The 12,829-nt window shown below is 39.4% G+C and overlaps 1 protein-coding gene across 1 annotated transcript; it reads left to right on the top strand.

Annotated features, from left to right (window-relative positions):
* Positions 1-5,288: 5,288 nt before the first annotated feature.
* LOC133744867 (uncharacterized) lies at positions 5,289-8,802 on the top strand. The gene is made up of 5 exons (XM_062172897.1): positions 5,289-5,853; positions 5,930-6,135; positions 6,217-7,047; positions 7,201-7,382; positions 7,464-8,802. The coding sequence occupies exons 1-5, from the start codon at positions 5,289-5,291 to the stop codon at positions 8,800-8,802; spliced, it is 3,123 nt and encodes a 1,040-aa protein (XP_062028881.1).
* Positions 8,803-12,829: the final 4,027 nt, after the last annotated feature.

Genomic DNA, 12,829 nt, shown 5'->3' with positions numbered 1-12,829 from the left:
TAATTGCAATATGTGAAAAAAAAACAAACTCTAAATGGGCCCACTACGCTTTTGCCAATAAACGTAAGTAAGTAGAACTGCAGTAGATGAGATCTTTGGTCAAGGAAGAGACAAAAAGGTACCAGACAAAAGGGTGCCCTACGTGTAAAGCCTTGATTGGTTTTTAGGGAATCATGGGAAGCCTACGTTGACCAGGGCTGGTTAGCAAAGTTTTTTCCTTAAATAAGCACGGTACGAACACAAAATGAGTAGTTCCCTAACATGTAGAGAATTATTTAGCAAGAAAAGACTAACTAATTAGAAGCCCAACAAAGTTTCCAAGAAGAACAGCTATAAAAGTTAGTGGGGGAGAAAAGTAGGTTATAGGAATTTTTGTTGTTGTTTATTTATCTTAATAAAAATTTAAGGGTCCTTGACCCAAAACACCAAAATTGAATAAAATTATCCCACTTACCCCAACAATAGATTTTTTTTCTCATCCACCCAATTTAACGTAAAAAGACAATTTTACCCTCAGCCTAATTAATAAATTACAAATTATGCCACTCTCCTCTCTCTCCAGCACGACTGACTCACACACACACTCTCTCTCTCTCTCCGGTGAAGGACTGAGCAGCATGAATCTCGCTCTCTCTCCGGTGAAGGATTGGGCCGGCGACATTAGAGTGGGTTTCGCAGCCGGTGAAGTCCGACCAGGCCACATTGGAGCTGGTTTTGACCGTTTCGTAGCCGGTGTAGTCCGATCCCAGTAGCCGCAAAGCCGACTGCGGCATTTCGATCGATGAGCAGCATCACCACCACCTCAGGCCAGAGATCGGCGACTGTTTCGGTGTTGGGCTCCGGAGTTTAAGTCGGCGACTCCGGCGTTGAAGTCAGCGACTACGCTTGCAGTCTCGTCGGCGCCAGGGTTCAGGCGGGTGGTTCGAGCAGTTGAAGGTGCTACGATCACTTTGGTAGCAAACTTGCAGACGGTTGCTACATTTGAAGGTGAGAGAGATAAAGAGAGATAGTGGGTGCCCATATCATTTTCTGGGTGTCTATTGAGAGGCAATAGAAGTCTATTGGGGGGCAGTAGACGTTTTGAATTGATGTAATCTCCTCGTTTTTTTCCTTTAATCAAAGTTTTATTTGTCTAATTTTAAGAAATAAATGGGTATTAGGGGGCAATAAACATCTATTGGGGGCAGTAGATGTCTATTGGGGGGCAATACAGGTTTATTCAGAGGGCAATAAACCTCTCCGACTCCATATGAGATCTACAACAACCTCTTTGGAGACTTCTGGCGATGTTTCATAAACCTCTATTGCCCCCCAATAGACGTCTATTGGAGAGCAATAGACGTTTTCAAATTGATATAATCTCTTCGTTTTTTTCTTTAATCAAAGTTTTATTTGTCTAATTTTAGGAATATTAGTTCCCATTCTGGCTACCGAAAGTTCTATTGGAAGGTAATAAACGTCTATTGGGGGCAATAGACGTCTATTGGGGGGCAATAAAAGTCTATTGCCCCTCTATTAGGGGGCAATAGATGTCTATTGGGGCAAAAAAAACATTTCCGCTGAGATTTTTAACAAATTCCAGTGGATGGCGGCCGGTGAACGGAATCCTGCGAATGTTGGCCGGATTTCGGCGGCCGGGCTCCGGCAAAGTCTCCTATGGTTTCTCTCTCTTCCATTTTCTCTCTCTCTCTCTCTAAGTAACAAAGGAGTGAGGGTAAAATCTTAATGGGGTATTAGGGAAGACCTCCTTAGAGCGTTTTGGGTAAGAGGGAATTAAAAAAACTTAATGAGGTAAGTGGGAAAAAAATCTCTAAAAATGGGGTAAATGGACAAAAACCCAATTCTCAAAGTTTTTAATCTTTTGGGCTCATTTCTGTCAATTTTTTTTATTTTAGCTAACATAGTCTCTTCTCCTTATAATAATATAGACATGTAAGTACTTCTTCTTCTTCTTTTTCTTTTGCTATACTTACTTATTTAATATGCCTTGAATGTTTTTTCGTGCTTCTTTCATGAACTATAGCAAAAGAAAAGAAAAGTGTTTGAAACCATTACCTACAATGTGTTCGATAACAAAATTCAAATTTAATTTAATCAGTCGTTTTATCTTGATGATCCACTAAGAAAAATTTCATTTGTTGAAACAAAGGTGATGATTACTGGGCATATAGAGAAATTGAAAGGTTCAAGATAATTTAGGTTATGTAGGCCTTGATGATATGATTATATTTTCAAAAAAACTAAAATACGCATGGCAACAAATTCACCAACATAATACCTCTATACTTGAAAATTCCAACCCCACCCATCCCAAACAACGCAGCTCCAAATACCATGTAACCATGAATAACACTAGCTGGTATAAGGTTTTGGCATTCGGGTTTCTTGAGACCAGAAAAGAGGCATTCAGGTTTCTTGTCATGACAAAGTTTATTGGGCTTTCTATTTCTTTCATTTTCAACCGTAGCCAGCTTTGGGCAATTAACAAACCCTAAATTGTTTGGTTCGGTTAGTTTGTGTTCGATTTGATTGGGTTGGGTTGGATTCAGTTGGGCCATTACAACACTAAATTGTTTTGATGGGTTGCATGAGGAGCACCACTTGTAGAGTCAGAATCTTTTCAGGAGTAGGCTGCATTCCACCAAAACAAAACGCACCAAGGTGGGCCCAATGATGCGGCCCGTTTTCCTCCACACAAATTGCTGGAATTTTTTTTACTTTTAAAGGTCTGTTAACTGTAATACCCGTGTCGTCATGGTGAAAATAGTAGGGCTTTATGGTCATTGCAGATCTGGGATGAGGCTTACTCTTCCTTGACTTGACAAATATGTGAATGTGAAATTAAGGGAGGTGTATTCATTTAAGAGTCTACAAGATTTTTTTGTATTTTGAAAGTCTATGAGTATTCAATTGAGATTTTAAATAATTCTTTAAAATCTTGATGTATTCAATTAAGATTTAGAATTAGCCATTCAAATATGTAGATATTCAAAAGTATACGGGAATTATCATGAGGATAGAAGGGAAAAAACCCTAGAAACCCTAGAAAAAAAAACTCTCTCTCTAGGACGCCGTCGGCAGTGCTTGTGCCTGTCCGGCTGTGCCCCAGGGTTGGCGACGGCCTCTGGCCCTAGCCGGCGCATGCGGAGTGTGGCCGGACGGGTTGGTTTTTTGGTGGGCGTGCCTGAAGCTCGGAGGTTGGGATCGGGAGGTGTCCTGCATCTTCTCTCTTGGTGGATGGGATTGGCTGTGTCGTGGCTGCAGGTTGGGATTGGAGGGAGATTGGGACTTTGCCGGGTCGGAGCAGAGTCTGGTGGGTGTCGGCGGTCGACGGGCCGGCTTCGATGGATGAGATCGGAGGTTGGTGGGTTAGCTGGTGATGGTGATCGGACGATTGTTTCGGATCTTCAGGCAGAGTTTCCAGGTTCTGGTTGGTGTGGGATAGGAACGGCGATGGTCGGCGTTGATCGTCGACGGCTGGACGGCGTTGAAGCTCGACGCCAGTGCTGGGGAGGCGGACTTGGAGGAGACACGTTGCAGCTTTGGCCTTGGGCCGAGAGGGATGGTTATGGCCCAATTCCTGGTTTGACCCTTGGGGCTTGGGTACTGCTAGTGGACCCTTGGTGGGCTGAAGATTGGGTTGGAGCTTTTTTGGGCCCAGCCATAGGTTATATGTTATTTATTGTTTTTATTTATTTACATTTTCTAGTTATGTTGCGTTTTATGCGAGCAATAATACCCTACATTAGTTGTGTAGGTCTAGTCGGGCTATGTGCCTGTGTGTGCACTCCAAGTGCCTTGTCTGCTCTAGGTAGGCGACGAGTTCCTTGCTTCGTCAAATGGTCGCTACCGCCTAGTGGTAGGGTGAAGCTAAGTGTCGTTGGATCTATCCTCCAGCGGCAACATAATGGGAAAGCTGTGCATCTGGTAATTATGCTATGTTGTAATCGTGTTACATATCGAGTTATCTTTCCGTTATGTCACTGCTATGTCAAAGCAAATAGAGTAGCTAGTTGTGCACTCTTTGCTAGTTGGTGCTTGTTAGAATACATGAGTTTTGTAGAGATTCCTGATATTATTTTAGGACATACTCTAGATGTCTATTGTAATCAGGGGTTTAGGCTTAATGTCCCCCCCTTGTATTCGACAGTTTCATTAATCAAGGCTTGAGGGCAGCCGCACCAGCCCTTTATTCAAAAAAAAAAAAGTATACGGATTTTTAAGGATTTCATTAAATACTGGATTTTATAGTGCTTTTTATACATATCAAAACTAAAAAACAATCCAACCACTTCTCAAGAGATTTTGATGGATTCTTTCTCACTCAAAAAATGAAGAAGCTATTCACAAAAAAAAAAACAACAACTCTCAATAGGTGACACTCATCCATTTTGTCTTAGACCTATCTTCCCACTATCCTCATCTGCCTCTGCCTCTGCTTTCATCTAATAATTTTATTTTTATTTTTAATCCTTCTAGCTAATTAAGCTCACTTTCAATGGTATTGTTAAGATGATACATACACACATGTTTCTTTTGTAAATTAGATATGAAATAAATTATGTCATTAGTTTATTTTTTGTGTAACATTGTGGCTGATTAGTTTTCTCTTATTATTCATATATCATTACACACAACATAAAGAATGGTACAATTAGCATAAAACGTAGAGGAATAAAACCCTAAGGCTCCGCCTCCTCCGTGCGTTGCCACCCAAACACTGCATCTTTGGCAGTAAGCAATTGTCTCCGTCATGCTTCAAGGTAATATCTTGCTCTGGAACTGCAGGGGAATCGTGAATAGTGAAACATAGAGAGCTTTGGTTGATATCGTGCTTGTAAAGAAACCTACCTTAATTTTCCTTTCTAAAACCCTAGCACAGAAGAGTACAATTGAGTCGATCACTCACAGGCTAGGCTACAAAGACTGCTTCTGCGTCCCACATGAACAGGACTCCCAAGGGCTTGCCATCATCTAGATGGATGAAACGCATGTTGATGTGCGCAGTCACTCACCCAATCATATAGATACTGTGATTGGACAACCAGGCACTGATTTATGGCGTTTCACAGGTATATATGGCGTTGCCGCAAGAAGTGGAAGAGACCGCACTTGGCAACTCATCAGAACCCTAGAGGCCCAACATTGTCTTCTGCCATGGTTGATGGCAAGATATTTTAATGAAGTCTTGTGGCGTAAAGATAAATCTGGAGGAACCCCTAGAGCATTAGCGGCAATGACCAAGTTCAGATGTACAATGGCTTCATGTGGACTCATCGATATGGGATATGTGGGAAGTAGGTTCACATGGTCAAACCGGTTTACGAAAGGAACGACTAGATAGAGGATTTCAGAATATTCAATGGCGTAACAGGTTTCCATACAGCAGGGTAATAACTCTCATGCCCTCGGAGTCAGACCACTGCCCTATTCTCATTGAAGCATTCAATGAGAAACAAATTAGAAGGAAAAGAAGCAAACCTTTTCGTTTTGAGGAATGTTCGTTTGGAAGGGAGGAATGTCAAAAGATCATTCAGCAGGAATGGGCCATGCCAAGCACGGGTAATGCATTGCAGCAGATTGGTTGTAAAACAAAAGCTTTGGGAGACAAGTTACGTGTGTGGCATCACACTGATTTTAATCAGCAGAAAACTGAAATAAGGGTGCTGCAGGAAAAACTAAATGATCTGATGCGGCAACCTCACTCTCTGCCACTGTACGAAGAGCAAAGAAAGCTTCATATTCGATATAGTCAACTTTTTTCCTTGCAAGAGAAGTATTGGAAACAAAGGTCTCGGGCTTTGTGGTTAAAGGAAGGAGACAGGAATACGGCCTACTTCCAACGAAAAGCAAGTAACTGGAAAAATAGAAATTATATAAAGGGGCTACTAGATGAAAATAGAGTATTTTCAGTGTATTTTCACGACAGAACAAGTGAGTCCAGAAGCAATTGCAGAAGTTGTTACTGCAACTCCTTGCCGGGTGACACAAGACATGAATGAAGCATTGTTGGCCTCATATACTAATGAGGAAATCAAGAAGGCCCTCTTCCAAATGCATCTATCGAAAAGTCCTGGCCCTGATGGTATGTCTCCCTTATTCTACCAAAAATATTGGGATATTGTCAGTGAAGATGTATGTTTAGATGTCATAAATCTCCTTGAAAAAACCTCATATACTAACTATACGTACTTGTGTTTGATACCTAAAATACAGAATCCTAAAGAAGCAATGCATTTTAGACCCATAGCTTTATGCAATGTTATATGCAGAATTAGCTCTAAAGTTGTGGCCAATAGGCTTAAGTGTTGGTTGCCCAAAATTGTGTCTCCTCTGCAGAGTGCTTATGTCCCAGGACGATTGATTTCTGATAACACTTTGGTAGCCACTGATTTCATGCACAAACTGAAATACCAAGAAGCAGGTTTCTTCTTTCTCAAGCTTGATATTAGTAAGGCATATGACAGACTTGATTGGTCCTTTATTCATGCTATGTTGACAAAGTTAGGCTTTGCCTCTCGATGGATACAAATCGTTATGAAATGTGTTTCATCCATGGCTTATTCTATTCTATTGCATGGGGAGCCTTCTCCTTTGATCACACCTACTAGAGGTATCAGACAGGGGGATCCACTATCACCCTATCTGTTTATATTATGCAGTGAAGGTTTGTCAGCTTTGATCTCACAGGCAGTTCACCAACATAACATTCAAGGCCTCACCATGTGCCCACAGGCCCCTACTCTACACCATCTTTTCTTTGCAGATGACAGTATCCTTTTTGGCTCGGCTACAACTACAGAGTGTATGCAATATAGGAGAATTCTGAATACCTATGAGAGAGCATCGGGACAGAAGGTGAATTTTCAGAAAAGTAGTGTTGTCTTCAGCAATAATGTTAGTGAGGAGCAACAACAGGAATTGGCTGCTATTCTGGAAGTTCAATGTGTCAAGGAGCATGACAAATACCTAGGGTTACCTATGCGCATAGGTAGGTCAAAGTCTGCCATCTTTGCGTACATAAAGGAGAGACTCACTAAGAAAATGGTTAGTTGGAAAGCCAAAATTCTTAGTGCAGCTGGAAAAGAAATTCTAATCAAGGCAGTAGCTCAAACCATGCCACTTTATGCAATGAATTGTTATTTGCTACCCAAGGGACTCTGTGATGATATCCATCAACTGTGTACCTCATTCTTCTAGGGAGACATAGATGACAAAAAGAAAATTCACTGGCGAAGCTGGGAGAAACTCTGTCTAACCAAAGCTGAAGGTGGAATAGGGTTTAAGAATATGTATGCTTACAACCTTGCCATGCTTTCTAAACAAGGCTGGAGATTGATTTCCAATCCACATTCTTTGATTGCTAAACTGTACAAAGCCAAGTATTATCCCAATTGTTCCTTTTGGGAAGCAGACCTAGGTGACTCTCCATCTTTTTCTTAGAGGAGTATACTAAATGGAAGGCCGGTTTTGAAGGCAGGAGTGCAGTGGAGTATTGGTAAAGGAACTCAAGTCAGCATTTGGAAAGATAGATGGATACCAAATTGCCCACAATACTTAGTACACAAGCCACCGGATTGTATTTTCGAGCAAGTTTCAGACTTGATAGATCCCCATACGAGACAGTGGATACTTGAGGCCATTCATGCTATCTTCCCACTTGTCGTTGCTCAACAGGTCTTATGCATTCCTCTTAGCCGTAGAACTATAGAGGATAAATTGGTTTGGAGTCCGGAAAAAAAAGGTTTCTATTCTGTTAAAACTGCATATTGGATTGCTCGGACAAAGGTGTTAGAAAAGGTGCTTGCATCCACGTCCCAAGGTGACCCTTTTCAAGAGTTGTGGAACAGAATTTGGAAGGCGAAAGTCCAGGGGAAAGTTCAAATTTGTATTTGGAGAGCTTGCTCAAATCTGCTCCCTACGAGGGCCAAACTTTCTACTAAGGGTTATGTGGGTGACATACATTGTCTTCTATGTTCACAGGCCTACGAGGACACTGCCCACATCTTTTGTAAGTGCCCTACTGCTGTCCAAATTTTAACTGCAGCGCCATTTCATTTTGGAAGAAGTTTACTGCCTAATATCAACTTCAAGGAATGGATGCTTGATCATGCCTTGAACCTTAAGCAAGATGTCTTTGCACAACTCCAGATGGTTCTGTGGGCATTATGGAAAAACAGGAATAATATGCTGTGGCAAAATACAGCTCAGTCTGCAGTGGAGTTGACTATTAGTTCCTTAGCATGGTTGGAAGAGTATAACCAAGCTCACAAAGTAGAACAGTCGTCCCAACAGCAGAGAAAGCGAACCTGGCAGCCGGCAACACAAAACAGGTGGAAGCTTAATGTTGATGGGAGTTTTTTGCCTCAATTCTTTCATGGGGGAACTGGAGGTATTCTACGGGACAATGCAGGAAGATTTAAAGCTGCTTTTGCAGTTCCTGTTAGCTCTGTTACCTCAGCTAAACAAGCTGAACTCTATGCCATCAGGGAAGGACTGAGACTGATCCACAGGTTGCAGATTGATGATGTGGTCATCGAAATAGATTGCATGAATGCGGTTGAGGAGATAGCTGATACACAGTTCACTCATGCATCTAATGAAGGGCTCTTAGATGACATCAGACAAGACCTATTGGCGCTGTCGAAAGTGGTAGTGCAACACACCCCTAGAATTTGTAATAGAATAGCTCACCGTTTAGCAGCTACTGCCTATGACGCCAACATGGCATGGTATTGGCTTGATCATCCTCCAGACTTCATTCTAGACATGATCAACTATGATTGTAAGAACATGGGGTGATCTGCCTTTCTATAATTTTTTTTTTATTCAAAAAAAAAACATAAAGAATGATACATTGCCATATATATATATATATATATATATATATATATATATATACACACACACACACACACACTTTTTTGTCATTGATATAACATTATAGTTGGATGAGTGATTCTAGTTGGACCTCCAAATTTGATATTTGGACATCTCCTGCTTATTAACCTCCAAATCACTTTTTAAAATACTTATATAGCTAATTAGACCTCCTTAATTTTACCAAAACACCCTTACACAACTAACGTGAAGAAAGAATTTTATTGATAATCATGACCTACATACAATAACGTGAAGTTGAAACAAGTGATCTCAATCGAAGGGAAATTTGGTTTAAGCAAGTTAATCTTAGATATCCACCCACAACCTTTTTACCATCCTTTTATTAAAACCCAGATTCTGTATCATCATCTTCCACCATTCTCTAACCATCATATTCATCTGATTAAGTGATTATGGAAGTCAATTTGCCCTCTTTATTCAGGTATTTCCCAACTATGGGGTTGGAGTTTGAAAGACGGAAGTATAATTCTTCAAACACCCTCTCAAGATGTAATTTTTGTTTTTGTACAATTTGGAGAAGGTCAGTGAATTTGGAATCTTAAGTATGTGTTTGTAAGCTGGGTTTGGAGACTATAGCCATGATTCTGGAACTCCAATTTTTTTTTTTTTTTTGGGTCGATGGTACTCCAATTGGATTGGGTTGTTCTTGCAATCATATTTGGGATTCAATAATAATTTGGGTTAATGTTATGGCATCATCTTTTTTCTCTCTTTGAATGAAAACAGAAGGAGTAAAAAGGAAGATGATGGAGGAAGAATATATATACTTTGCAAGTAAACAGAAAAATTGAAGAGGTTTGTCCTGGTGGTAAAAATAATATCTGTTTGAATATATATTATAAACATTTATTTGTCTTTTCATATAAGTTGACAAAGTCTAATAAAAATTGAAAAAAGAAGGAGGTCCAAATATTAAATTTGGAGGTCCAACTAGTTACTCCCTAGTTGGATCTATACATCCATTGCTTTTAAAGAAGAAGAAGAAAAATTAACCTACCAAAAATATCATAAGGACTTGTAAAATCAAAAAAAATACCAGTAAATCAATCCATTAGAATCAATCAGAGTCCATTTAGAATTTAAACAATCCGTGGATTAAGTAAATCCATGAATTATAAAAACTCAAACAAAATATTTTAAAATCTGAATTGAATACACCCCCCTAAGAGAAGAGTCTGGTTTCGACTGGTAGTGGTTTGATTTTATTGGATAATTAAGAACGAGATGGACGTGATAAACATCGACAGCTGCAACGGCTTGGCGTGCTTGACAAAGATCGAGTCTGGTTTGCCGCACATGTTTTGGCACCGATTTTGGTTCAATTTTGTGTTTGATGTTGTTGCAAAATGAATAATCGCAATCGAATCATATGAGGAAGGCGGTTCCCTCAGTGATAAATAAGGTCAAAGCTTGGCAAATCCTTAATAGCATAGGAATTCCTAAGGAGAATGTCAAGCACCACGTATACGTAATTCTAATGTTCTCAGATTTTGTAACAACTCATAATAGAAAGAAGAGAAAGTTTTGATTGTGAGAGAGGAGCAGTATTGGAGACGCACGCAGTGGTCAATTGAGAGAGAGGCAGACTTCACAGGGTTTTGGATTGAGAGAGAGGCAGATCAGTGATTAGCACCCAACAACAACCCATTTGAATTGAAATATTGTTGGATAAGTAGAGGAATAAGCGAAGCGCTTGGTTATAGAAGCCAAGTCCGATGAACACCTGCTCTCCTCCATCATCTGATAACGGGGAAAAAGACTTTCAAGTCTTGGAACCTTATCTCCTCTGTATGCACATACTCAGTGGCGGACGCAGGAATATATATCTCTGGGGGCAAGTTTCAAGTGACTCATATATTAACCTATTTGCACCAAATGGGAAGCAGAGGAATGCAATCAAAGAAACAGAGTTTAATAGAAAATTTCAAGTGACTCATTCATTAATAGATTTGCACCAAATGGGAAGTAGAGGAATGCAATCAAAGAAATAAAGTTTACTTGCAAATGTCATGTGACTCACTGACTCATTCATTACAGATTATCATGCTCAGCCTTCAACTTGGAAAAACAATGTTCAATAGCACAAAAGGTTTAACAAAACAGAGAGCTTGCAAGAAGCAAAAAAGAGCACATACCTAGAAAAGCAAAGTACTTCCACATCTATAATTGTCCTCTACGAGGTGCCATGTTTTGAAAACACTGAATAATAGTCAGTGGAATTGAATATATCCTTCTCAAGATATACAACTAAGCTGTCATTCATCCATTGGTCTTCCATTTTGTTGCGAATTCAATTCTTTACAATATTCATGGTAGAGAAAGCTCTTTCAACAGAGGTTGTTGCAACGGGAAGTACTAGAGCCAAAGTGATCAGCAAATAAACATAAGGATATGTCTTATGCTTTCTTGTGTCAACTAATTTCTTTGCAAGATCAGCAATCCCTTGCAATTCTTGGAACTTGTTCTTAGATCGCATATCATCAATATAAGTCTCTAATTGACATTCTAGCAACAACAACTCTGATGCAGAAAAATCATGAGGATAAAGCTCAGTAAGACGCATCAAACTTTGCTTATTATAGGCTGCAAATGAATAATTAGGACTTAGAGATGCCAAACAAAGGAGAAGTTCAGTAGTAACCTCACTGAAACGGTTATCTAGCTCCTGAAATTGGAAATCAATCACTGCACAAAACAAGTCAAAGCTATAGTAATGCATATTTGTCATTTCAGGAGCCCTACGCCGTGATTTTTCTGGACATACATATTGATCATCCATGTTTGGAACACTAATCACTACTAGAATTATGGCCTCAGACATCGGCCAAAAACCGATGAGAAAAAGAATTCCAACCGATGTGTTGGTGGGTGATGAGAAAGGTCCGGAAAATCCAGACATCGGTTTTTAGCCGATGTCTGGTATAATTATATACATCGGTTCTTCATTATAAATCGATGTAAATACGTTCAAATTCTGACAAATTTGTATGTTTATATATTGTTAAACCCTCATATTTTTGCCTTTAATGCTTATAGAAATATAGATCCTACAGCCCAACTATACATTTCAACATCGTTATTTACTTAAAAACGATGACTGATATTGTTTCACACATCAGTTACCATGAACGTTTCTTGTTGTTCATGATTTAGACGTGTAATTTGGTTCATATCCTACCATTCCTAATTCAATATACACAGTTTAATATTATATGAACCGATTTATTTACTTACATTAACATCAGATTCTAGGGAAAAAACGATGTTAATCATCTTATATTACATCGATTCCAGTAAAAGAACGATGTTTAATGCTATGTAATATATCGAATCACTAAAAAAAACGATGTCCATATATTTTCATAACATCGGTTTTCTTGTCCTCATCGATGGCAATACTTATATTGGACATCGATATTTGTCTAAAAGACGATGTGCAGTAGCTTATGGCACATCGATTCCAACATAATAATTCGATTTCCTGTGGTTAATCGGACATCGATTTTGATTTTGGAACTGATGTATTTCTCTTACTGGACATCAGTTCTTATAGCTATAACTGATTTAAACTTTATACACAGACATCAGTTTGAAATAAGAGGATTGATGTCCACAAAATATGTAGCTGCTGCTGTACAATATTGCAATATCCACAGTTGACAAAAGTGATTTCAATATTGGGGTATTTTGTCCAACATCATCATCATTGACAGTTCACAAAATAGGCAAAACAAAACCCCAATTAACCTACTACAATGCTAGCCTAACAATGCCTATATATAGCATTTTTGTTGGATATACTTAGTTGGAATTGCCGAGGTATTTGCAACGACACAACAACGAGGGCATTGAATGATCTCATCTCCCAAAATCGACCCCAAATCATATTTCTTTGTGAAACCAAAATCAGTCGTTTGACAGATTT

The sequence above is a fragment of the Rosa rugosa genome, chromosome 4 (genome assembly GCF_958449725.1).
Source record: "Rosa rugosa chromosome 4, drRosRugo1.1, whole genome shotgun sequence".
Lineage (NCBI taxonomy): Eukaryota > Viridiplantae > Streptophyta > Magnoliopsida > Rosales > Rosaceae > Rosa > Rosa rugosa.
The sequence above is the reverse complement of the archived record's forward strand: the minus strand, read 5'-3'. Positions and strand labels throughout refer to the sequence as shown.

What these genes read in the sequence shown, in the direction of transcription:
- LOC133744867 (XM_062172897.1), top strand. Translation starts at nt 5,289, where the DNA reads ATGTGGGAAGTAGGTTCACATGGTCAAACCGGTTTACGAAAGGAACGA. An exon ending in CTACTTCCAACGAAAAGCAA is followed by an intron (nt 5,854 to 5,929) that starts GTAACTGGAAAA and finishes TTTTCACGACAG; the next exon opens with AACAAGTGAGTCCAGAAGCA. An exon ending in AGAGACTCACTAAGAAAATG is followed by an intron (nt 7,048 to 7,200) that starts GTTAGTTGGAAA and finishes TCATTCTTCTAG; the next exon opens with GGAGACATAGATGACAAAAA.